The sequence below is a fragment of the Streptopelia decaocto genome (assembly GCF_964273445.1).
Source record: "Streptopelia decaocto genome assembly, chromosome: 6".
NCBI lineage: Eukaryota > Metazoa > Chordata > Aves > Columbiformes > Columbidae > Streptopelia > Streptopelia decaocto.
The window spans coordinates 23,011,749-23,035,023 of NC_138660.1; the positions used below are offsets into that span (position 1 = coordinate 23,011,749).

General features: G+C 45.0%; 1 protein-coding gene across 3 annotated transcripts in view; it reads left to right on the top strand.

Annotated features, from left to right (window-relative positions):
- ARHGEF4 (Rho guanine nucleotide exchange factor 4) overlaps positions 1-22,073 on the top strand; it is a 107,781-nt gene extending 85,708 nt beyond the window's left edge. For all 3 annotated transcript variants that reach the window (XM_082055250.1, XM_082055251.1, XM_082055252.1), the window contains 9 exons: positions 11,719-11,898; positions 14,115-14,309; positions 15,341-15,520; positions 16,141-16,373; positions 17,429-17,558; positions 18,406-18,537; positions 19,462-19,705; positions 20,421-20,498; positions 21,671-22,073. In XM_082055250.1, the coding sequence (XP_081911376.1) occupies positions 11,719-11,898; positions 14,115-14,309; positions 15,341-15,520; positions 16,141-16,373; positions 17,429-17,558; positions 18,406-18,537; positions 19,462-19,705; positions 20,421-20,498; positions 21,671-21,828 (1,530 nt within the window). In that variant the 3' untranslated portion in view covers positions 21,829-22,073. The remainder of the gene's footprint in view (positions 1-11,718; positions 11,899-14,114; positions 14,310-15,340; positions 15,521-16,140; positions 16,374-17,428; positions 17,559-18,405; positions 18,538-19,461; positions 19,706-20,420; positions 20,499-21,670) is intronic.
- The last annotated feature ends 1,202 nt before the right edge of the window (positions 22,074-23,275 follow it).

The following is a 23,275-nucleotide window of genomic DNA, read 5'->3' on the forward strand; positions in this document are numbered from 1 at the left end:
GATAAGAAACACAGTAAGCATTTAGGATGATACCATCAACAATTACTTTAATTAATGCTTTTAGTGTTTTGATTTAAAGAAAAGCCAACAAAAGAAGTCCCATTAGGCAGGTTAAAGAAAGATTTTAAGAGGCAGAGTACTTGTTATTTATGCCAAGTCATTGGGCTTGTTAACTACAGAACGTGCTGGAAACTCTGGAATAAAGTGATGTCTTATTTGAATCCTTGTATCTGTTCTTTGCCTGGGATTACTCCAGACGTGGTCATGGTTGTCACAAGCAGTGCACCCCCTCTGCATCTGCCTTCGGCAGGGGTGACAATGGGACTTGAGGCGGTAGCACGGACCTGCTGAAGGCCCATGGTGGTATTCTCTGTCCTGCCACACGCATGCAAGCATTCTGCATTTGTAACCGATAGAGTGATGGTCAGCTCAGCTATGCTGGTAATGCTAAAAACCAAACATCTCCCCAAGTACCAAGGGGATGTTGAATCTTTCAGCAGTCAGTCGGGTGTGAATGACCATGGAGAGGGAAATTTGGGAGTTTGCTTTCCCTTGTAGCTGCCCAGCTGATCTGGCTGCTCTGGAACAAGGGCCTGGTGCAGGGCTCTGGTCCCACACATCGCTCTGCAGCACCAGGTCTCATGTCTAGCCCCCAGCGCAGTCTCTTCCAGTATGCTTTTCCTTCCAGAGAGCACCAGATTCACACTGGGCACCTGAATCTGCTGTCCCTTGGCGGCAGAGCAAGTAGAGCCTCCACCAGCTGGAGAAACGGGCTGCTTTCACATCCCTCCTTCTTTCCTGCTGCATCTCCTGCCCAGAGCAGGCTGCTGAGCAGAGCCAAGGTGACGCAGGGCATGGGGCAAGCCACCATAGCATCCACACTTAAAAATCTTGTGCTTGTTTAGTGTTGCATCCATTTAGGGTATGAACACAAGAATGGAATTAGTATGTTGTCTTCTGCTGAGCTGTGCTGGTTTCTGGTGGCCACTGTGCAGGGGCAGTGCATGAGTGTTATTTATAGGCCCATTGTCTATAGCTGGTGCAGTAATGTGGCTCAGAACAGTACAGTAGAGCTGGGTTTGACTGCTTGTGGTTGTTTTGAATTGTGATCTTGTCCAGTCTTGGCATGTTGAATGTCTGCAGTTATGGCAAACTCTGTATGGAAATACAAATGCTGTGCATAGGCATCACATGTCAATGTAAAGAGCTGCCCCAGGAGCTCTCAGCAGCAGCCTCACACAGCTTCCCTTGCCTCACCAAATGAAATATTTCCAGCAGGAGATTCGGAAAAGATGGGCTGCTTAGGAGTTGTGACTTAGTATTTTTAATACCCTGATTCACACCTGCAGCACCCAGGAGTCAGGACTTGTTATACTAAGCACTATCTAAATACATAGCAAGTAATTTCCACTGGACTCCAAGAGAGGAGAGCCAGGGACTCCAGTGTCCCATTGCTGCCTGATCTACCAGAATGTGCTATGCCTCCAGCTGCTTTTGCAAAACTACTTTGTCACACTGGAAAGCCTGTGGCCGCTATGGGAGGGTTGTACAATGGAGTCAAGGTGACTGAAATGAGAACATATGGGGAACAGGAGATATGTTGGTATTTTCCTATTTGGACTAAAGAAGTCGTGTTCTGCAGATGCTTTGGTCTGCTTTAGTTAGAGGGCTTGTTTGTAGTGTGATTTGGAAACAGGAATGTGGTTCTGGTTTGAGGCTTGAGCTTTTTTTAGGCCATTAGATCGCTAGGTCTTTTCATCTAGATCCTGTGGACTTGAGCCAAATGAATAAAATCTCAAAAAGATCCCAGGAACCTGCTTCTTGAATCAATCCTCTTTACCTAGAACTGGACATTTGCAGTATGAAGAGGTGATTGGTAGTATTTTGTTCTTTTTTTGTTTGTTTTTTGTTTGTTTGGTTGGTTGGTTTTGTTTGTTTATTTGTTTGTTTGTTTTGTTTTAGTGTAACTTACTTGAAGAACCTTCTGTAGGGACTACAAAAGAAATGACTCACTTATATTTACAGATACTAACCAAAAACAAAGGCCAGGCAACCTCCTTTGCCTGACAGACATTATCGAGGTTTTTTGTTCTTTCTCTCTAATACTCAGATTTTCCTCTGCCCCATTTTCAAAGAAAAGGACAGACCTCAATTCTTAGCTCAGTGAAGAAAGGATGTGCATGTGCATTGGGAGAGAGATCACCAGGAAGGAAAGGTCAGGGAACAATAAGTTTTGGATCACAAAAAACCTGCAGGGTTTCTCTCTCAGGAGAAGGTGAGGAAAGGAAACAGCAACTGAACTGCACGGTTCTTTTGAGGCAGGGAGACCATCTTTGAGAGGCAGGTCATGGAAATTACTAAACTATCTCTGTTGGTCCAGCATGTCCACCAACACCTAGCAGTGTTGTACAGACTTTGTCACAGTGCTGTTAATCCAAGGAGGTAGGAGTAATAAATCATTTCAGCATGTTCTCTGCAGTGTATTCCACTAAAATTAAATCATGCATACACATGAAAAGGAAAGCTGTGTGCTGTGTTTCTGGCTTACTGCCTGCTGTGAGCCCAAAGAGATGCTGACCTTTTGATGATTCAGAGTGGTTTGCTAGCAACGCACTTTGTATCTGCTTTAAAAGGTTTTATTTAACCTTATTTGTAAAACAAATTTAGATTAATTTGGCTTCAAGCTGTAACTGATTCTGTAACTTGGTGTATCTGTTGGGGGAAGGGAATAGCAACAGTCATCAGCAGGCAAAGAGCTCTTGGAACTGCATGATGCCCTTTTCTTCCGCAAAGAACCAGAATACAACATTTATCCCTGTGTCGGATCAGATGCAGCTGAACTGTTTTGGATATGTTGTCCTGGGGGATCTGTACTGTATATTCCTTACTTGTTGAAAGAAATAATGTTGAAAGAGAAAGCAAAAAAGGAGGTAGAAAGGAAAAATCTCAAAATTAAGTCATGGGAGAGGCATTGAAAGGGGGAGCTGTGCTGCAGAGAGGGGAAAGGATGGGACATGTCCCAAGGGGGTGTCTTGGTGGGGGTGCAGAGGAAGGGTGATGCTACAGGCAGCAGCAAGAGGAGACTGGGGCACATTTGTAGCATCAGTGACATAAAAATGTGTTAATGTAACATTACGTAAAACTTTCTAAAGAAAATAGTTTCTATTTGGGTACCTGAGAAATGTTGGTGTAAAAAAAATGCAACAGCAATCGCTTTACATGTGAGAACAACCAAACAGAAACATCCTGGGCTATTGCCATTCCCAGGTGTACAGTTAAAATCAGGGCAACAGGAAATGTAAAAATCTGTTAACTAGGCATGCTTCATATTCTGCAGTAAACATAGACTTCAAAACTCTTGGTGAGGTGAAGTGGGGAGTCAGTCAGTCTGACATGGTTTTCATCTACAGCCAAACTGGAACCAGAAGCTAGAAACTTTGTAGAAGGAGGTCAAAGTCTTGTTCAAACCTGAGAGTTCAACCTTGGGCCTCACTCCTTCCAGTCTTTGAAACCAAAGAAGCCAGGAGAAGAGCGTGTGGCTGATTTCCAGGTGCTGTTACGGCACCAGCCCAGTAAACCTGGTTACAAACCCGAGTAGCTGTGTGCACCTGCTCCAGCGCTGCTGTCGGCTGCAGGATGTGAGTCTGTGCTGAGGTGGGAGAGGGGCTCAGTGCTTCCCAAAGCACCTCAGAATAGCTGGAAAGGGGGTAAAAAGAGTGATTCTGGGCTGTTGGGGTAAATGGGACTGTAGGGCTTGGAATCCTGCCTTAACCTGAAGTGATGGGTGCCACACAACTGAGAGAGGTATGAGGAGTGGAGTAGCCAAAAGTTGAAGATACTTAAACAACTTTTAAGCCTTAGAGTATTTCATGTTCCTTAAGCCACTTTAAGGCTTTAGATGGGTTTAAAGTACTTAAAACACTTTAAGGCCTTAGATGAGTTTAAGCTGTTTAAGCTGATTTAGAGCTTTGAAATGACTTAAGTTCTCTGGCCTTTAGTGCTTAAGGAGGTTTTGAGGTCCTTCAAGCTCTTAATTGTAAAGACCCTTTTGAACATTTTGAGTGAGGATGTGGCACACACCCACCCCTGTAACCTTCTCCCAGCCAATGTCTGAACAGCCAGGTTTCACTGGGTACACTTTCCTCCTTCTTTTTTTGGGAAAAAAACTCCTCCACGAGTTGGTCATCCATGTAGTAGGGACGAATGTCTACTCCAGATGTGTGGACTGACCTCCCTCCACATGCCTGGTGAGTGTTATGTGAGTAGGATAAACAGCGCGTGGGATCTGTTATGTGCAAGTGCTGACTTACATCTGCCTGAGGGGTCCCAGCCAGGAGGGTGACAGCTCTACACAGAGGACCTCCCAGCATCCTTGTAGTTTCTGTGTTAGCAATCGCTAATTTTCTACACGAACAAGAGTGTTTCTGTACCTTAGGGGACCTATCTGTCCCTGTTAATAGCTTCAGGGCTCACCATTTTCAAGTAGTATTTGTGGGTAACATGGATAGTGAACATTTCTTTTGTGTTTTTACTCCTCTAAATCCCAAGACCAGCTCTGTACAGGCAGCCAGTAACACTTTGACCTGTGACTTGGGGTAACTGCTCAGGACTAGATGCAGGAATGGCCCAACTCTTTCCCTTGTGTGCCTTTCCAGGTGTGTTTAAGATCCTTGCTGGGCTGTATCTAGATATGATGTGTTTAAATGGCCTGAAAGGACGTGCAATGACTTAATCTCTTTTAAAATAATCTATGTATTTGGCTCTGTGGCAGCCTGTGGCACAGCTTCATTATGCACCAGAGGGAAAAGTACTGCTTTTGTAGTAAACTTCCTGCCTGGCAATTTCACTGGACACCCATCAACCTGGCATTACAAATAACCATTTTGTAAGCTTTCATCTTGTGGCCACCCTCTGTCTACCTTTCTCTATTGCAGCTTCAAGGTCTGTTTAGCTTGTACTGGCCTAGAAACCCTTCCCACTTTCCATTCCTGCTGCTCCTTGTGCCTTGTCTAGTTCTTCTCTTCCATCTTTCTTTCTGAGTCATTCCTGATGTTCAGACTTTCTGACTCTGATGGAGCAGGTCGATGTTTTCTTAAATCTGTCTGCAGAGACATTCCTGAGGAGCAGCTCATTTAGTCAGTCATTTGTGTTAGATACTGCTTGTGTTACAGTTGTCAGCATATAATTTCATTTACCGTTTTGTCACCTTGTCACTCAGCCTTGTATCTGCTTGTTTGGAAAGCTCTTGAAAAAAATATTTCACTTACACTAGAAAACAAATGTTGCATAGATATAAGTTTAAGTAAGTACCCTCTGGAAACTTGTATGAAAGGTTGAAATGGAAGCTGCTTTACAGCTTTACTTACTGCAATCACTGCCAGCAACAGCAACGTTTAACTATAAAATGTGATACAAAACAAGCATTTGTAGAGTACTAACAGGTTTGAAAGAAAGACTTTGCTCCTATTGTTTCTGTATGCCAAAGTTCAAGGATGTTAGTTCACAAAACTAGCAGACTCCCTTGATATGCAGGTCATGGGAGAGTGATGGTTGTGGAACTGAGGGCACCAACAGGATCTAGATGAGTAGGTGTCCTCCTCAGCTTACAGGTAATTATCCCCATGCTTTCTTAAGAACTTTCTTGGCCTATTTCAGCCAAAAATAAAACAGTCTGAAGAAATTTTTGTTGCTTTGTTTTGCATTACAGTCTCCAGCTCCCATATCTTAGGTGAGGAACTGAGAACTTCTTGCATCACTGTGGAGTCTGAGAAGTCCCATTTAACTTGGCTCAGATGGACACGCACCTGGCATGCTGTCTTATGCCATACTCTTCACACACCAGTTATTTCGATTTGCAATAACATGGAGCACAGCTCTGCCGCCTCCGCTTTCTGCAAGGGTCGCTTCCCTCCTCCTGTAGCACTTGCAAAGGAGCTTTCAAAGCTTCTCCTTGCCTGCTGCAGGGGGATCCTCCTCCTCTTCCCATCTGTTTAAACCACTTCTGAGGGAGAATCAGGACTCGGATGATATAAATAAAAGGGAGTAATGTAATTAATGCCAGTCAGAATGGTTTTGTGGAAAATAGTTCTTACCAAATAAATGTGATGACAAATTTTGAGTGTTTGGTAAATGGAGGAGCTGTACTAGATGTCACATGAGGAGTTTGACAACAGGCACTGATGAAAAAGGGAGCACTATAGACTATCAGTGTAGCACGCTTAACTGGATTAAGATCTTGGCTAACTGACATCTCAGATTTGTCAAAAGAGAATCACTGTCAAATTTAAATATTTTGAATGGAGATCTGCAGTGTTTGGTAAGTGCCTGAGCGCCCTCCACTATCCTTAATCAGTGCTCTGAAATGGGTGCTGAGGAATCGCGCAGCTGACCCAGTGTGCAGAAGGGCAAGGACTGCCGCGGGCATGGCTGGATGGGGCTGTGGTGTGTGGGTCCATGCTGCTGAAGCAATGACTGCAGCCCACAGCCCATGTGGGGACACGCGTTATCCTGAAACACACAGACAGGGGAGCAGCAAGAAGCCATGAAATGTTTGCTGTGGCTGTGGAGTCCTGTCAGTGGTTCTGGCACCCTGCAGCCAGGCAGCAAGTCCTAGTGAAGCCAGATTCCTCCCTGGCACCGAAGGGAGACAGGACCCCCAGGGGCTTGGTTAATTCATTATGCTAAGGTAGATGCCTGGGATGAACCCTTCCCTGGGGTGCCTGCCTCTCTCCACAAAGGGGAGATGCTCCATAAAGGCAATCAAGATAACTCGTTCAGACTAAATGCTTGCTGTTCAGATGACAGAAGCTCTGTGAGATAAATTAATCTCTGTTGTCCATCATTAAATAGTGAAGCTAAAAATTTTGAGAGGTAGAAAGAGCAAGCTGTCAGGATGATTTGAAAGTATCCTGTGGATTCAGTTGAAGGGAGAGGCTAGCTGGCTTCCACCCACGTTCAGAAAAAATAAGTATTTGCAGAAGAGAAGCTCTGGAAGCAAAGCGAGGGGTGAAGGATACTTTGCCTCTGGGGACAGGACTGCCACAAGGTTTATATGTTTGATGTGCTGGCCCAGTTCAGCTTTGGTCTGTAGTGCTAAAGTTTGGGTGGGGTGAGCAACAAATGCAGGCTTCACAGCAACCATTATAGTTCTCCAGGAAGGGCCTGGGTTCAGGTGCTGTTCACAGGTGTCTGGTTTAGGATCACAGACCTGAAAAGTAAATTCCACTTTATTGGCACCTTCTCCCTGAACTGCCCTATCTTCAGTGCTCTTGGGTTCATTTTTTTTCTCTATATGATCCGGTGTACTTGGCATTATCAAGAGAAAGCTATTAAAATTTTATTCAGTTAGACCCAAGTAGCTCAAAGATAAATATTTCCTAAAGGTGTCTTCATTCCTCCTTCTGTAAGTTGTCAAGATCTTTTATCTCTGTTAATATTGCCTGGAGCTCCTGTCAGAACAAGACCAGGACATATGAGGTAATTATGTCAAGGTGTCCACCCTGAGACAAACAGAGACTGAGTAGCTGGAATGCAAACAAGCCCATAGACTGGGCTTTGGCACGCCAGATCTGTTTGCCCACGTGTAATGGACTTAATTTGGGGCAGCTATGTGCGATAGTCCTGGCTCTGTCTCCTGTTTGGCAGCCTGTGCACAGGCATTGCTGTGATACAGCAGTCGATCCACCCTGCTCTTGCACAGGTGAGGCTGCAGATGCACAAAACTGCCAGTGCAATGTTAGTACTGCTGTCCATTCTCAGTTTCAAAGCGTCAGTGTTAGTACTGCCTTTGGGTGGCAAACACTGCTGTCTACAAACTTAGATGTTGTTATAAACAAAGAAAAATAGCTAATTTTTGTTTGCTTCCACTGCCGCCAGCTGCAGTAGCTAGAGCAGCTGTAGGGTGGCTGGGTTTGCATTCTGCCTTCTGATGTTTCTCTCCTAGAGACTGGCTTGAGACTCTTCAAGAACATGTACCGAGTTGACCTTGATATTACAAAGCCAGCACATAAGTGTTGTTTCATATGGAAATTAATAGTTGTTTCTCAAACCCTGCTTTAATCGCAAAGATTAAAGCCTGTGGTAAGATGAGCCTTTTGAGCCTAGGTGCTGCCTTGCTTGGAAATGGCGAGCATTCCCTTTAATACCTGCTTCTGTGGAAGACAAGCAGTTCTCACAGTACAGCTAACGCATTTTGCAGAAAAAGTTTTTATCTGCTGGTGTGTTTTAGCGTTCCCGGGTTAGGGGGTTAAGAGTCCCGACCCCTTTTTCCCCAGTAGCAGCCTGCTCCTCAGAGAGGCCGCTGCATCGTGCTCTGGCCCAGCTGGAGCAGCTCATTGCTGCAGTGATGTGCAGAACTACAGGTGCTTCTGTGCCGTGGAAATGTCAGTCCTGGCTCAGAGCTGCCCTTCAGTGTTTACTCTGCAAAAGGGATTGTTACACTGGGTAAATTCTGTATTTCTCTATCAACCTAGGAATTGAACTGGATACAATTGAAAAAAATAGTGTAAGGTACAGACTGGTACAGAGAGCTAACAGAAAAATGAGCTCTGAGCATCGTGATGATTAAACTCACTTCAGCGCTTATGTCTGCTCCTGGCCCCCATCCCGTTATACCAGCACAGAGTGCGGGGAGGAGAGTGCAGAGCCTGGCAGCCTGCAGGCATGCAGATGTTTAAAGTGCTGCTGTGCTACATTAGCTGAAACGATCCAAAGCATATATAAGGTATTTTTTCCTCTTTATTTCTTGCTTTATTCCATATTCATTATTCCTCCCTACAAACATGGTGTTTGGTGGTAGTAAATCAAATCCTGGCCGGTACTTCAGGTGTCTTTAGTTACACCTTTGCATGAGAACTGTCTGTGGTAGTGGCTTGGCTCTTGCCTGTGCCTATTTGAGTCAGTTGTGACTTTCTGTATTTCAGAAATCATATTCACAGCATGTCTGTTGCTGAATAGATAAAATTTAAGATATTAATAATAGTAGATGGATTTAAATACCAGCTGAGGATTCACTAGTCAGTCACATGCCTTTTGGTGACTCTGAGAAGAACCATGTGGCTCTGTCCCCTTGTGAGCTGGGTGTATCAACCCTGACATGCAGTTAATGATAGGTCAGGCATGGTCTCTTGTCTTCTCATCAAGACACTGAGATCTGACAGCTTGGTACTGTAAGGTATTAGTGCCTTCACATCATCAGTGCTCTGCTTGTGTGATCATCAGAATGCTAGAGGAAGTCCATTTAGCTTCTCTCTGGTCACGGCCATGGCGTGCGCGCCAGCTACCACATCATACCCAGAGCACTGACTCAGAGTGGCATATTTAAGCACACAGCAAAGGAATATTATCTCAGAAACAGCCATTTCTTTATGTGCTGCTCACAATTTGTATGTTGAAAAGCCAGATGAATGCCACTCTTTCCAAAGATTTATTAGCATGTATCTGTTTCCTCAGCAACAGCCAACCCTTACACACAGAGATACATAACTGAGAATGTGTGGCAGCAGCTCTGATGTAGCCTGCTGGTCAGACTTACCTAAGCGCTGGTGAAAGCTGCTGAAGCAAAAGGATGGGTTGTGCACAGACGGATTGCTCAAAGCAGCACAAGCTCTTTCCTGAGAGTAGCCAAATTCACTATCATCCACAGCTGCTGTTCTATAACTGAAGTCTGGTACCTGATTTTGGAAAAATACATGCTTTTACATCCAGTTTCCCTACTCTACTCATCCCTGCCTCATGTTAGGAAGCTGAAACTTCTAAGTTTCTAGTAGCCTGACAAAATCTACAAGTGTTTCAAAAATACGAATAATGCTGAATATGCTTCCAGCTTGTCAAACTATATGCAATGTGCCTGTTAAGTGTACTATGCATAAAAAACACCACACATAGCTTTAACAGCTGCATGGATTAGTGGTCAAGCCTTTCCCTCCCCAGCTCATGTGGACCAATACCTGCCATCTGACTGGCACAGCTGTCCCTGCTGTACGGTGTGTCCATCACTCTCTCTTGATGTTTGGTTTTCTGAGACTAATGATAACCACTTCTTTACTTGCCTTGTGATCAAAGCCCATCCTTGCTCGAAGAGCTTAGACTCCTGAGACACCTTTGTATACTCTTGGATTATTTTCTTGTTGTGCCACTGACCAGCTGTATGACAGCAGCACATCCCCTGTGTCCCCTGCTTGCTGGGCCTCACCACAGTGACTGTCACCTCTGAGGAGCAGAAACCCACAGTAAGGAAGCACCCAGGCCCTGGTGGTGTGAGGGCAGGTGAGAAAAGGTGGTTTGGGGCATGCCAGCAGGCTGGCTGTGTAGATAACTGGGAACCTCTCATCCCTGCCTTCCCCATCATCCTGTTATTCTTGTAAAAATAGAAACACTGCGTTAAGCTGTTTCTGGTTCAGTGAAGGGACATTTGCTATGCAAAGGCAGACTGTATTTCAGTTCTGTTTCAAATGCCTCGTTAGCTCTCTCCTGATTTACTGTATGCGCAATTATGCTAACATTCTTTTACAACATGCGTCTTTCTTCTTGGGGCAGCGACAAAAATAGTAACCCAGTAGAGCAGTAGAGAACTGTGTGACTGAGTGACCTCAGGTGCCCAGCATGGGTGGGACCTGTGTGCTGTGGCTGTGATGATACTGCTGCAGTGCTGTCAGATGTGTCATGGACAGTGGGTTTTGTACAGGTTGTCTTTTTCCCTAGTGCCTCATAGACTGCTTTTTCTGTTGTCTTCCCAGAATTTATCATTGTACCATTTTCCTGGAGAAAAATAGGGCTTCACTGCCACTCCAGAATTGCAGGACTCCAGTATACGTGCTGCCTTCCTGGGGAAATCCCTGATGTTCAGACGCTCCTGGTCATGCTGGGGCCCTGAGGAGCCTCTGTGTGTACTCTGTGGTTGCTGGAATTCAAAGGAGACTCTGACCTGACAAACCCATGGCCATCAGGCAGGCACTCCTGTTGTAGTGGCCAGGAGGACCAGCTCACAGACACAGCACTGCACCACAGCTGAGGTGTGGATGGTTGAGAATGACATCAGGCAGGTATAGGCCTGGTGTGTTCAAGAGCCTGTTCGGGGCCTCTAGCCACGTGGTCTTTTATGGTTAGGTTGGGTTTTTTAATTGTTATTGGTTGTTTTTTTTCCTAGAGTAGGCCCTCTATGGGACATGTAGTAAATAACTTGTCCCTCAGCATAATTACTTAAACTCTCCAGGAGACTTATTTTAAGCAGCTTAAGTGCTAAGTTTAACCACCTTAAAGACCTGAGCTCTATCCATCCTAGACTAGTTCTGAGGTCTTAGAATACTTTCTGTTCTGAAGTATGTCTCTGAACATTGATGCTCAAGGTTTTATTTCAAGGCTTCTGAAGGCAGGGCTGCACTGGCAGTACAAGAGCATCTTCCACCAGCAGTGTACCCCTGAGTCTTGTTAGCTGGCTGAGGCAAAGTCACCAGTAAGAAATTCCAGAGCATTTAATTTATGTTCTTTATGGTAGTAAACATACTGTGACCAAGTGATTCTGAATAAATGCTACTGAGAGGAAGGTCAGTTGAAGCAACTGCCAGACTAGCACCAACTCCTTTTCACACTGCATGTGGGGAGCAAACAGTTATCAACACTTGTTTGGCTCAGCAGCAATGGTGCCAAAGCTGCAGCCACACTAGCTGACTGTGCTGCTTTCCTGGGGGGAGCTGACAGTTTGACTTGCTCTGTCCACAGCTCATCAGTGATGGCAGCGTGGTGTACGCAGAAGCTCTCTGGGACCATGTCACGATGGATGACCAAGAGCTGGGATTCAAGGCTGGTGATGTCATTGAAGTAATGGATGCTACCAACAAGGAGTGGTGGTGGGGAAGGATTCTGGACAGCGAAGGCTGGTTTCCAGCCAGCTTCGTACGGGTAAGAGCTTGATGTTTCTTAGCACCAAGTGTTTGTTCTTTTTCTCCAGGTTTAGTGTTCTGTAAGTGACTCCTGAGCGCTTTCACTGCAAGAGGTAATTGGTTCAACATGTCTCATTACTATTCCTCTACATACAGCTACAATACGTCAGGTCTATCAGGTGTACACTGTATTCCAGATGTTTAAACGTGGAGGAGAAAAACATAAAGTCTTGGAGGTCATGTGGGACAACTGGGGAGCGAGGAGGAACTTGATGCTTTTGGGCCAAGGCTCACCCTGGTGCCATCTAGAAATATAGACCCTATAGAAATAGCTATATAGAACAGCTGAGGCAGACCCTGCAGAGATTAGATTAATTTCCAGCAGAGCATTCGGAAACACATCTGAATTCTCTGTGCAAGTGGGGGATAAAACCAAGAGTCTGGGTAACTGCTGTGCACTCCTTTCCTGCTGTGAGGAGAAAGGCTTTTTTCCTTCCCTGGGCTGTGTCTGTTGGTGTGGATGCCCAGCTCTGCTTTCAGCACCTCAGGGCAGGTTCCTCAGTGCTGCCAAGGCAATGAGGTGCCTAAGGGCAGAGATTCTCAGCCCTTTAGCTCCTTATCCAGGTCACTTCAGATCACAAGTGACCCAAAACCAGGTGAAGCATGAAAGGAGGTGATACGAGGTGATGCAGTAGCTAAAGTCCTTGGAGAAGTGGGGCAGATAGTGCTATAAAAGTTTTGAAATGCTTTGTTATAGATTGCAGGAGACAGGCTCAGCTGGATAACTATTAGGAACAGTGGATGTTTTTGCAAGTGAGATTACTAGGACCAAACTCTCAGCACTGGTGGGGATGGAACTGCTCTTCTTGCAGTCAAAACACTGGTTTGTTTTTTTTTTTTCTTTCATGTTACTGATAAGTTTAATTATTGTCCTGGCTGGCAAAAAGCTGTGATATTATTTGAGGGGAAAGCAGACTAGTACTAGCTATTAGGGATGCCGAGTAATTACAGCACTTATTCACGCATCTGAGTGAAGACTTCCTGCCAATTATCACTGGGTCTCAGGCTTACTGTGGGAAGGCTGGTGTGTCTGCGGACTTGGATAAATCCGCAGGTCTCTCTCTCAGTTACTCCACACAAGTTTCAGGCCAAGGTCTGAGTTTAAGACTGTCCAACGTTGTTCTGCTCACAGTGAAGGAAAATCAGGATTGCACATCTTGAGGGCTCCACCACCTGTAAACAGGGAGTAAGTGTAGTCTATGCCTATGTTGACAAGGGCTGGGTATGCACTATTTTTTGTATGGAAATATATGTGTATCAAGTGGTAAGTAATCCTGCCTAGAAGAAACTACATTAAAGCTTAAAGCAGTTTTGTGTCATTGCACTAAAAATGCCTGTAGTTATGCATGTTCCTTCTCCAGTGCTTTTCACTTCTCTGTGCTGAGTTGTGTACAAAATAGTCATGTAGGCACTCTAAGAGCTACAATACTACTACATAAAACAGTTCTTATAAGTGAAATGCACAGTAATTGCCTACTACTAAGGTACTTTGCTGTTGTTGACAATACAGACTCTGTAGGACGGTGTGCCTACAGAATGCTGGTGTTTTTCTCTGCTCATGCTGTGCTGCCATCTGATGGGCACTGTGAAGGAACCATGAGTTTCACACACAGTCCTGTAAAGTAATACCATTCCTTACCACATCATGTGCCTGCTGGCATCTGTATCTGCTTTTATATTAACAATAAATTCCCTTTAAATAATCTTGGGGAAGAAGATACTGAGAGGTCACCTGTTATTTATGATAGGAGAACAACAATGAAGCTATACAAAAAAGTAACTATTTACTAGCTTTCCCCTCTCTCCCTAAGTGCCCCCTCACAGGTATATTAAGCAGATTTCACTTGAGGAACCATTCCCTGTCCTGATTTTGTATGTATTCTTCCTGGAGGACTCCATATTGTTCCTATGACTGTCCACAACAGATGTCTGCTTATAACCACCCATGTCACACAGTAGGAGCAGCTGTGATGTGGCTTGAAAGTACCCTCCCAAAACTGAGTATCTGGCCTTAGCTTCCCCATGGGGAAAATAGGTTTACAAGTAATACACACATAGCAGACCTCTTCGCTCCGTGTCCTAGCTCAGTCTTTGTCTGCCATTCAGTCAGCTGTCTTCCTTGGAAGAGTTGTGTGTAGCAATACAAATGGTGAACATCTTGTGTGTCTGGCACAGCTCCGAGTAAACCAGGATGAACCCATGGAAGATTATCCCCTGAAGGTAGAGGGTGGCAAAGAGGACGACTCCAGCAGTGGCACCCGCCGCTTTGGGATGGGGCAGACCACCAAAGATCAAATGAGGACCAACGTCATCAATGAGATCATAAGCACAGAGAGGGACTACATCAAGCATCTGAAGGACATTTGTGAGGTAACAAAATAAAGTGGGAAGTGGATGTAAGAACTTGTCTGAAGGATAATAAAGTGTGTCTCATTCTCGCCCAGAGAGTCACCCTAAGCAGGCAGCTTTTCCAAAAGTGAAACCATATTTCCATCAGAGCTGGCTCTGCTAAATGGTGTTACATGCTTAGGAAACAGAAGACAGTTCTTTACAGCAGTATCTCAAATGCCTCTGTATTTGAAGCACCCACTTGGGCTCTGATTAAATGGAATTAATTGGATTTCCCAAGCCACAGGAAAGTAAATGTCTAGCATTGCTGTCCTCTTTAATATATGTTCTGAGGTAATATAATCAACAACTGCGGCCTTCAAGCAAGTCATGCTCAGATCTAAATAACTGGGGGATGTTCAGCCAATTAGGTCTTTTACTTGCAAATATGCTGAATATTGCAACACCTCTTCCAGAAGAGACACGCTGACATATGCTCTGGAGTAAATGAAGGTAATTTGTAAGTTTTGCAGGAACACAGTTCTTCACTGAAAGGACACAAAATTGTAGTGCCTTCCAGGAGAGCCAGCTGGGGCAAAGCAGCACATCCTTATCAAACAAGCCTTTCCTCCTGTAGCATTGCCCCGTATCCTTTGTGCCCCCCTTCTGCCTCACATCAGCCAGGTACTTCCTAACATGAGCATCCATACCAGATCCCCAACTGGATTTAATTGGCCTAAATCTATCAGTGGATCGGTGCTGGGCTCAGAACACCCTGTAGCCTGCAGAAAGATAAAGGTGTCTTTACCAGGAGAGAAGGCAGCTCTGGGACTCCTTCAGGTGTAGATTACAGTATTGTTTAAGGCAGCGATGTAACTGTGGCTTGGTTTCTATTTCCACAGTGTTTTGGGTGGTATTAGAGAAAATAACAGCTAAAACATGGGTATACCTCTGCAGGAAGAGGTTACAGGAACCTGGTGTACAACTGACTACTGTCCATGGGGTTTTCTGTTGATAACCAAAGGCCACAGAGCACATGCCCAGGGACACTTTACAGTTTGATTTCCTCCTAGGGTTACATTAAGCAGTGCCGCAAAAGAGCTGATATGTTTACAGAAGAGCAGCTGAAGACAATCTTTGGGAATATTGAGGACATCTACAGGTGCCAGAAGAGATTTGTTAAAGCACTAGAGAAGAAATTCAACAAAGACCACCCACACTTGAGTGAGGTCGGCTCATGCTTCTTGGAATATGTAAGTAAATTTGACTTGATGCGAAAGTGGTAGCTGAGTGTGGATTAAGTCAGAGGAATTAGAAAGTGATTTGACAGAACTGAAGCTTGGTTTAAAAAACCCCACCCCACCAAATTAACCACCAGCACCACCCCCTGTTCAACCACTACCTACCTCCCAACCAAACATCCTCTGGTTCTTGTGGTTGTGGAAAGAACTTTTTCAAAGTGTCTCAGCTCCTGAGCACTACAATCCCTGCCAGACCATGCTACTTTAGGCAAAAATGTAGGAGGATTCCAAAGTCTCGAGCTGGACCTGAGTTTACAACTGTGGCATTTTGAGGTCACTGCAGGATCAGCAACTGCTGATCCAGTCATGAAAAACGTTCAGCTGAGCACAGGCCAGAATATGTGGAAACATCTCAGTCTCTCAGATAAGCTGCACGTGCTGTAATGTGTAATATAGGCTGCCCATCCCCAGCTGTAGGTCTCCTGGCTCCAAAGTCTGTGAAGGATAGAAATTACCAAACAGCCCCATGAGATACAGGAGTGGGACCTACCCAGGGAACTCACACACAGCAGTTGGAGCCAGGCCATCGCCCTAAAGAACACAGACAGTAAACCCCTTCATTTCCCTTGCAGCAAACAGAGTTTCAGATATATTCGGAATACTGCAACAACCACCCCAACGCCTGCATGGAGCTCTCCCGCCTCACCAAAGTCAACAAGTACGTCTACTTCTTCGAAGCCTGCCGCCTGCTGCAGAAGATGATCGACATCTCTCTGGATGGGTTTCTGCTGACTCCTGTGCAGAAAATCTGCAAATATCCACTTCAACTGGCTGAACTGCTCAAATACACCAACCCCCAACACAGGTAGGTCAGCATGGGAAGTAGGGAAGGATCGAGACTGGCCTTGTGGAGATGGACTAATGCGGAATCGTGTATTGAGGGCAGCTTGCCAAGAGCAGCCCATACCATGGTTCTTCTGTGTTACTTTATAGAAACCATGAAAAAAAATATATTATTCTATCAGAAACATAATTTTCCATTACAGTAGTATTGGGCTTTCCTGTCTGTTACAGATTTGGAGTTGCAAGGTCTGCCTTACAATGGTAGTTTTCTGTTTTATTTGCTCCACATGTCTGTGATACCAGCACATACATACTTTGGAGTTAAGTGTTTCTCGTGGTAGCGTTGAAAAACTTTGCCTCCAAAAGCACTGGTAGAATATACTCAAAAATGTCCATGTCGTGCCCCACAGCAGTCAAGCCACGTGCACTCGCTGCCTCTTTGACAGTAGCTCAAAACCGCCAAATCCATTGCTCCATTTCAGGGTGAGGGCACTGCCCTTGGCTCAAATAACTGCCACTGAATCAAGCATTTGAAATAATTAGCTACAGAAATAAAACATGAAAAAAATCTGTATTAAAGGAAAGCGTTGATATTGGTCCATTGTGGCTTGACTTACTTGTACCTTCCTCATTACAGCACTGGTATTCCTCAGAACGGTTTTGAGCATGTCTTATTAAATCTATAAGCATGTTGTTCTGAAGCTGCTCTCTTAACAGAAAGCTCCTTTACACAGTACACAGATGTTTGGAAAATTGTGTTAGACAAGTTGTGCAGAACAGCTCCTTCCCAGCTACACGAAACTCGGCAGAAGTAGCTGTTGGCAGCAGATGGTGCATGGGGGAGGGTGGATCAGCTTCTGTCCTACCCGTCCAGATAAACCATTGGCTCCTGTTTGAAATGAAGCCAGTTATTGCTGAACTGCCTTATCCGTGCATGACAGAATCGGTCCCTGTACAAAAACAGTGCCATTATGAATATATTGTATAATGTGGAAATGAAATAAGGCTTGGGAAGCCGTGGAGATTCTGCTAGCAACTTGTCATTTTGCCATGCCTAACGCCTCTGCTCTACCCTAGGGATTTTAAAGATGTTGAAGCTGCCTTAAATGCCATGAAGAACGTTGCTCGGCTCATCAATGAGAGGAAGCGGCGGCTGGAGAACATTGACAAGATCGCTCAGTGGCAGAGTTCGATAGAAGACTGGGAGGTAAGAGAGTTAGTTCCCCATAAACTGAATGTTGCTCTTCTCCCCCTCCAGCTTCTGTCTGCAGCAAGATCTTCATAAGGATTACTATCTAGTCCTGCCTCAGTTCTGCTGCCCCTCTTTGGGTGGTTCTTTTTCTGTTTATTTAAATAGATGTGGATCTTTGAGTACAACTGAAAAGGTCTAACATCTAACTCAGCTAGACCAGCTGCCTTTGCTTGTTCCCTGGGATTTTTGCTCCCCGTTTTCCTCGCAGAGTAAAATTCACACGTAGGCTAGTAAAATTGTATTATTTTTCTTTTGGCCCCTATTTTATCTTGAGTGATTTCAGACTCTCAAGATGGACAGAATTATTCCTTAATGCTTTAATAAACCACATTATTCTTGCAGAAAGGCACTTAAAACCAAACAAAAACAACTAAATAAAAGAAAGAAAACTACTAATTTTTTAAATCCTAGACTCCTAAAACCAGACTGTCTCCATCCCCAAAGATGTCAGGCTAAATTCTCAGCTCTCTGCCTATGTGCCTCCTCTAATGTCAGGGATGGATCAGCTCTCCTGAGCAGATTCCCTGGAAAAGGAGATTTTTTTCATTTAACACCACTATTGTTCTTATCAAATTCAGTTCCTGTCCCAGGGTGTCAAGGGCCCAGTGTGTCCCTGATGTGACAAGGACTGTCCTCCAGCACAAAGGCTCCTGCTCATTCCCAGAGGAGAGTTTTGTCAGCAGGAATTCAGGCCCCACAGGTCCCTCAGCCAAGCTGAGGTTCTCCTGCGAGACTACGGCCTTATTTCTTCTCCCCTGCTTTCAGATGGCTGAGACCAACCTGTTCTTTGTGCTGTTCTCAGGGTGAAGATGTCCTAGTCAGAAGCTCAGAACTCATCTATTCTGGGGAATTAACAAAAATCTCTCACCCTCAAGCCAAGAGCCAACAGAGGATGTTCTTCCTCTTCGATCACCAGCTTGTCTGCTGCAAGAAGGTAACCAGACACAAATGCTCTCTTATTATAATGCTACAGAATTTGAGTGAAGTCCCTTGCTGCCCCTTTGTTTCCTTAATATCTACTGGCATCATATGTGCTTCTGGCACAGAGATCTTTTTTTTTAATGTGTGTTTGTTGCTGTCTTTCCTCAGACAGTCTGGTGTGTTCTGTGCACCTGACCACAGCAATAACTACAGGAACTAACTACTGGCCTAGTTCTTATAGCAAGAGAGGAAAGCATTGAGCTGCTTCTCGGGTTAGTGTATGGGTTTATTTTACACAACTCAAGTAGGAGCATTGTCACCCATTTTCTTTTAAATGTTTTCTTTCAATTGCTCTTCCATGTGAGAATAACATCATAATCAGAAGGTAACTGCAGCTTCGATGAAGAGCTGTGGACCTTGACGGTCAATGAGAACATATTAAGATATTCTGTAAGTTTCTAAGTACAGGCCATGCTATTTTTCATGACCTAAGTAATAAAATAAATCTTCCTTTGTAGGGCAAATGAAAGGTATCTTCCAGTGGAATGTTTTTTTGCATAATCTGTGGCATACAGGTAGCTCCACCTAACTTAGCCCTGAGACTGTTTTATCACTGCTCTCAAATTTTCAAGACAAAAACCAAAAGCTAATTAGGAGTTTTTGGCTTTCTAACTGGGACTGTAGGATTCAAATACTATTTATTTTCTGACACTGGCTTAATGAGGATTTGGGCTCATGTGTGATACCAGAGGCTTGCTTCTCATTCAGGGCAGCTGATACCCCACAGTGGCAGACACCAGCCTCTCCTAGAGGAAACCATGCAATTCCTCTCACTGCCAGTGGTGTCAGCAGGAGCTTTGCCCTCCATCATATGGAAGAAAATGAATGTTTAAGAAAGGGACAGGAAACAGTAATGTATGTATGTTCTCTCTTACAGGACCTTCTGCGTCGGGACATCTTGTATTATAAGAGTCGGATCAACATGGATGATATGGAAATACTGGATGTAGAAGATGGGAAGGACAAGGACTTCAATATCAGTGTGAAAAATGCATTTAAGTTGCACTGCCGAGACACTGAGGAAGTCCACTTATTCTGTGCAAAAAAGCCTGAGCAGAAACAGCGCTGGCTGAAGGCATTTGAGAATGAAAGGAGACAGGTTCAGCTTGACCAGGAGACAGGTATGGATAGAGCAATGCTGGGAGGCGGTGTTTGGTGTTCTGGTTTTTTCTTTTCTTAGCTACCAGCCAAGGTGTAAGAGTGGAAGGGAGGCAGCCAGTCCAGCTGTGGGCTGCTGAACTGCACATTCTGAATGAAGCTGTGTAATTGGGAGCAGAAACACCCAAAAACCCAACCAAACCACCAAAAATCAAACCAAAAAAAACCCCAACCACCCACTGCAGTATGTTCTCAGGGAGGCTGATGTAGCTTTAATGAGTTCAGGCATTGCTGACAAAATAGTCAATGCATTATATACAGCTTCATTATTTTACAGTATATTGGGAGTGCCCAACTTAGCAATATCTATGCAAAACATGTTCAGTCAAGGGTTCTCGTGAGAGGTTTTCATTGCTTTGTCCAAATGCTGCTTAATTCAGACTTGTGATCTAATGACATATGAACCACGGCTGGTCTGGCTTCTTCACCCAGCAGGGCATGGGGGGTGAGGGCTGATAGTAAAGCTTGTGTGAGGGGGATGGCAGAGCTGTGCAGCGCAGCACAGGCTGGGGGGAGCAGTGTGTGCCCCTCCAGCTTTGGGAGTAATTTCAGCTTGTGACCTCTCACCTCAGTTATTTTCTTACCCCCGTATTTCCTTTACTGTCTGTGCCAGTGTCTTCCCATGAGATACAAATTGATGACCTGCTGCTGACATACAAATTCTATTTTATCTTCAAGGATTTTCGATCACAGAGGTGCAGAAGAAGCAGGCCATGCTGAACGCCAGCAAGCAACACCACAATGGGAAGCCGAAGGGTGAGTCACACCTGAACATATACATGGTGGGGGGGTGGCTCCACATCTAGTATGTTGGAATAGTTTCAATGAAGTGGCATTAACAAATTCTTGAGGTGGCCAGATGGTGAGCTCGGATGTGACAAGCCGCAGTGCAGTTCCTGTTAGATTCAGACGACTGGAGTCAGGAAACTATTCCTAACAGCAGGAGAGCTGCTTTGCACCAAATCACTGAGCACTGTGCCAGAAACCACAAGCTGGCAGCTTCCATTCAAAGGCTGGTTCACAGCCTCACCCTAGAAGCCAGGCTCTCCAAGGTGTACAGCATTCCCTGTGCAAAAAACCAAGGTTAAGTTCTGTAGTAATCCTGGTGATGCAAAGAGGCTCATAAAGGTCACTGCAGCAGTGCTATTCGTGCCTGGGCAGTTGTGCCTGTGGAAAATGCTTTGAAACCTGTGATTCTGGCAGAATTCCATGGGCAGGTCTGTTAAAACCTTTAAGAGACAAGGAAGATATAGCAGCAGCCAGGGGAGGGTGAACTCAAGCAACAGAAAGGAAGGTTCCTGTGCCTGCAGCACTGTCAGCTGAAGGTTCCTGCTACCCCGTGTTGTGATGCCACCCCTCTCTTAATATCCAGAGGAAGAGATGTGACTTGTTTTCTGCTAGACCCACAGAAAGGCAACTACTTCCCTTGGTGGTACCAGTCAGCAGGTAAATCCTAGCCAACTCACCTGTAAGAAAGCTTGGATAAATGTCAGTATAAGAAGTCAGAAGTAAGATTTTGCTGCAGAAGAAAGTTTAGGAGGAAGCCAGAGCTCTCTAATAGAGCAAAGTCCTCAGGGGAAAGCAGCACAGGATACTTCACAAAATGACTCAGAAATCCAGTGCAGGAGGCTGTAACAGGTGAGAGGCACATGCACATCAGCTGCTTCTCCCAGAACAACCAAAGGCACAAGCTAGGTTTGTCACTAATGACAAGCTGCAGCTGTTTAGCCCTACATTCCTGTGACAGAACACATGTCAGTTATGCTGCGCACTTCTGGGACTTCCACAGCATCACCTCTAATCCTGAAAAGCAGAGCTGAAACTAAGGGCAGTACTAAGGCAAACTCAGCTTCAACCCCTGCAGCTTTAACAGGGAGCAGGAAGGGAGCTGTGCTTAACTAACCTGCTTCCCCATCTCCTCATCACAGCTGTCACCAGGCCATACTATGACTTTCTGATGCGTCAGAAGCATCCCACCCTGCCTACCACGCTCCCTCAGCAGCAAGTCTTCATGCTGGCAGAGCCCAAGCGCAAGCCCTCGAACTTCTGGCAGAACATCAGCAGGCTGACGCCCTTCCGGAAATAAGGGCAGCCCGTGTTTGTGCCTGAACCCCTTCTGAAAAAGCACTTTATCCGTCAGTCCTGGGAGCTGGAGCCCAGGTTCTTCCAATCCTTTGTTTACGGAGGATGGCACATGTGCTCCTGCCTTCCCTATTTATTTTGCAGACCGACTGACTGCACTGGCTCTGAGGTGAGACACTGCGTGTGTGCACGTGCTTGCACACGTGTGCATTTGTGCCAGCCCTGTCGAGTCAGCCTTGCACAGTGCCCAACAGGTGCACGTGCTTGCAACTGCAAAGGCAAACTCCCAAATACAGCAGGTCGACAGTAATTTTTGCTTGTCAGCTGGTGCTTGGGACTCGCTCCTTCCTGCCATGAACACTCCTGCTGCCCGGCAGCTGTCAGCAAGGGCAGGGCAGCTGGGACACCTGATGTGCTCAGAACAGCAGTTCAGAGACACCAACATGATACATTTTCCATGGATAAACCCTTCTGCTCTCTGCCCACCCCCACACCCCCGTTCCTCAAAGACATGATCCTCCTACACACGTCTAACTAAGTCGTTTAGCCATTGCAGGCACTCAGACCAGACAACAGTGAGTATTGCACTGTGACCTTTTTCTTTCCTTTAGTTCAACACCACTGATGAACTACATAGTACATGAAACTGTGCCAATGAACCTGCAGCATGAGTCAAGTTCAAGAGTCTCTCTAGTGGGTTTGAGTTACATAAGTTAGAGAAAAATGTGCCTAATTAATACCGTACTCAATTCCTTAGATTCTCGTCTCTCCATCGTTCTGCCATATCTCCTGGCCAATGAAAATGCTCATTGTTTGTAATGTGTTTATTTATGGTAAAAATCAGAACTGTGTATTTTCTAAGTCTGTAATTGTTCTTGTCAGATGTTGTTAACTTGATGCCTGTTTTGTCTGTTTTATTATTTTTTTTAAGAAAGGTCAATATTTGCAAACCTAGCTCTCAGAAGTCAGAGGCTACAGTTCCAATATAAAAGACTAAAACCAGAGTTGTTATGCAAACTGTCACAGATCCTCAATTTAGGGAGTATTACTGCAGGTTTTTGACACCTTGAAAAAAATGGAAAGCCACTTTAAAGCCAACTAAATTTGGCACTAAGAGCCTCACTTGTAGTACCCAAGTTTCAAACTGTGGCCAAAAAGAATTAATTTAAACTTTGTTTAGCAAAAGGAAAGATTTGCCTTACCGTAGTGTGAGATCGAAGCCATACTGACCGAGTTCCCTAGCTTAGGACATCCTGTGACATTGCTGTGAGCACTGTCTGCAGAGCGCAGAAGTCCAGTGTTTGTTGATGCTGTAGCTGACCAAAGGCTGGTCATCCAGGGATATCTGAATTCAGTAGCATGTACAAAGTCATTCTTGCACTATTATCTTCCCCCCAGAACAGGGGCAACATTTAATTTCATAAAGAAACTTGTAAAAGCAACTCTCAGCC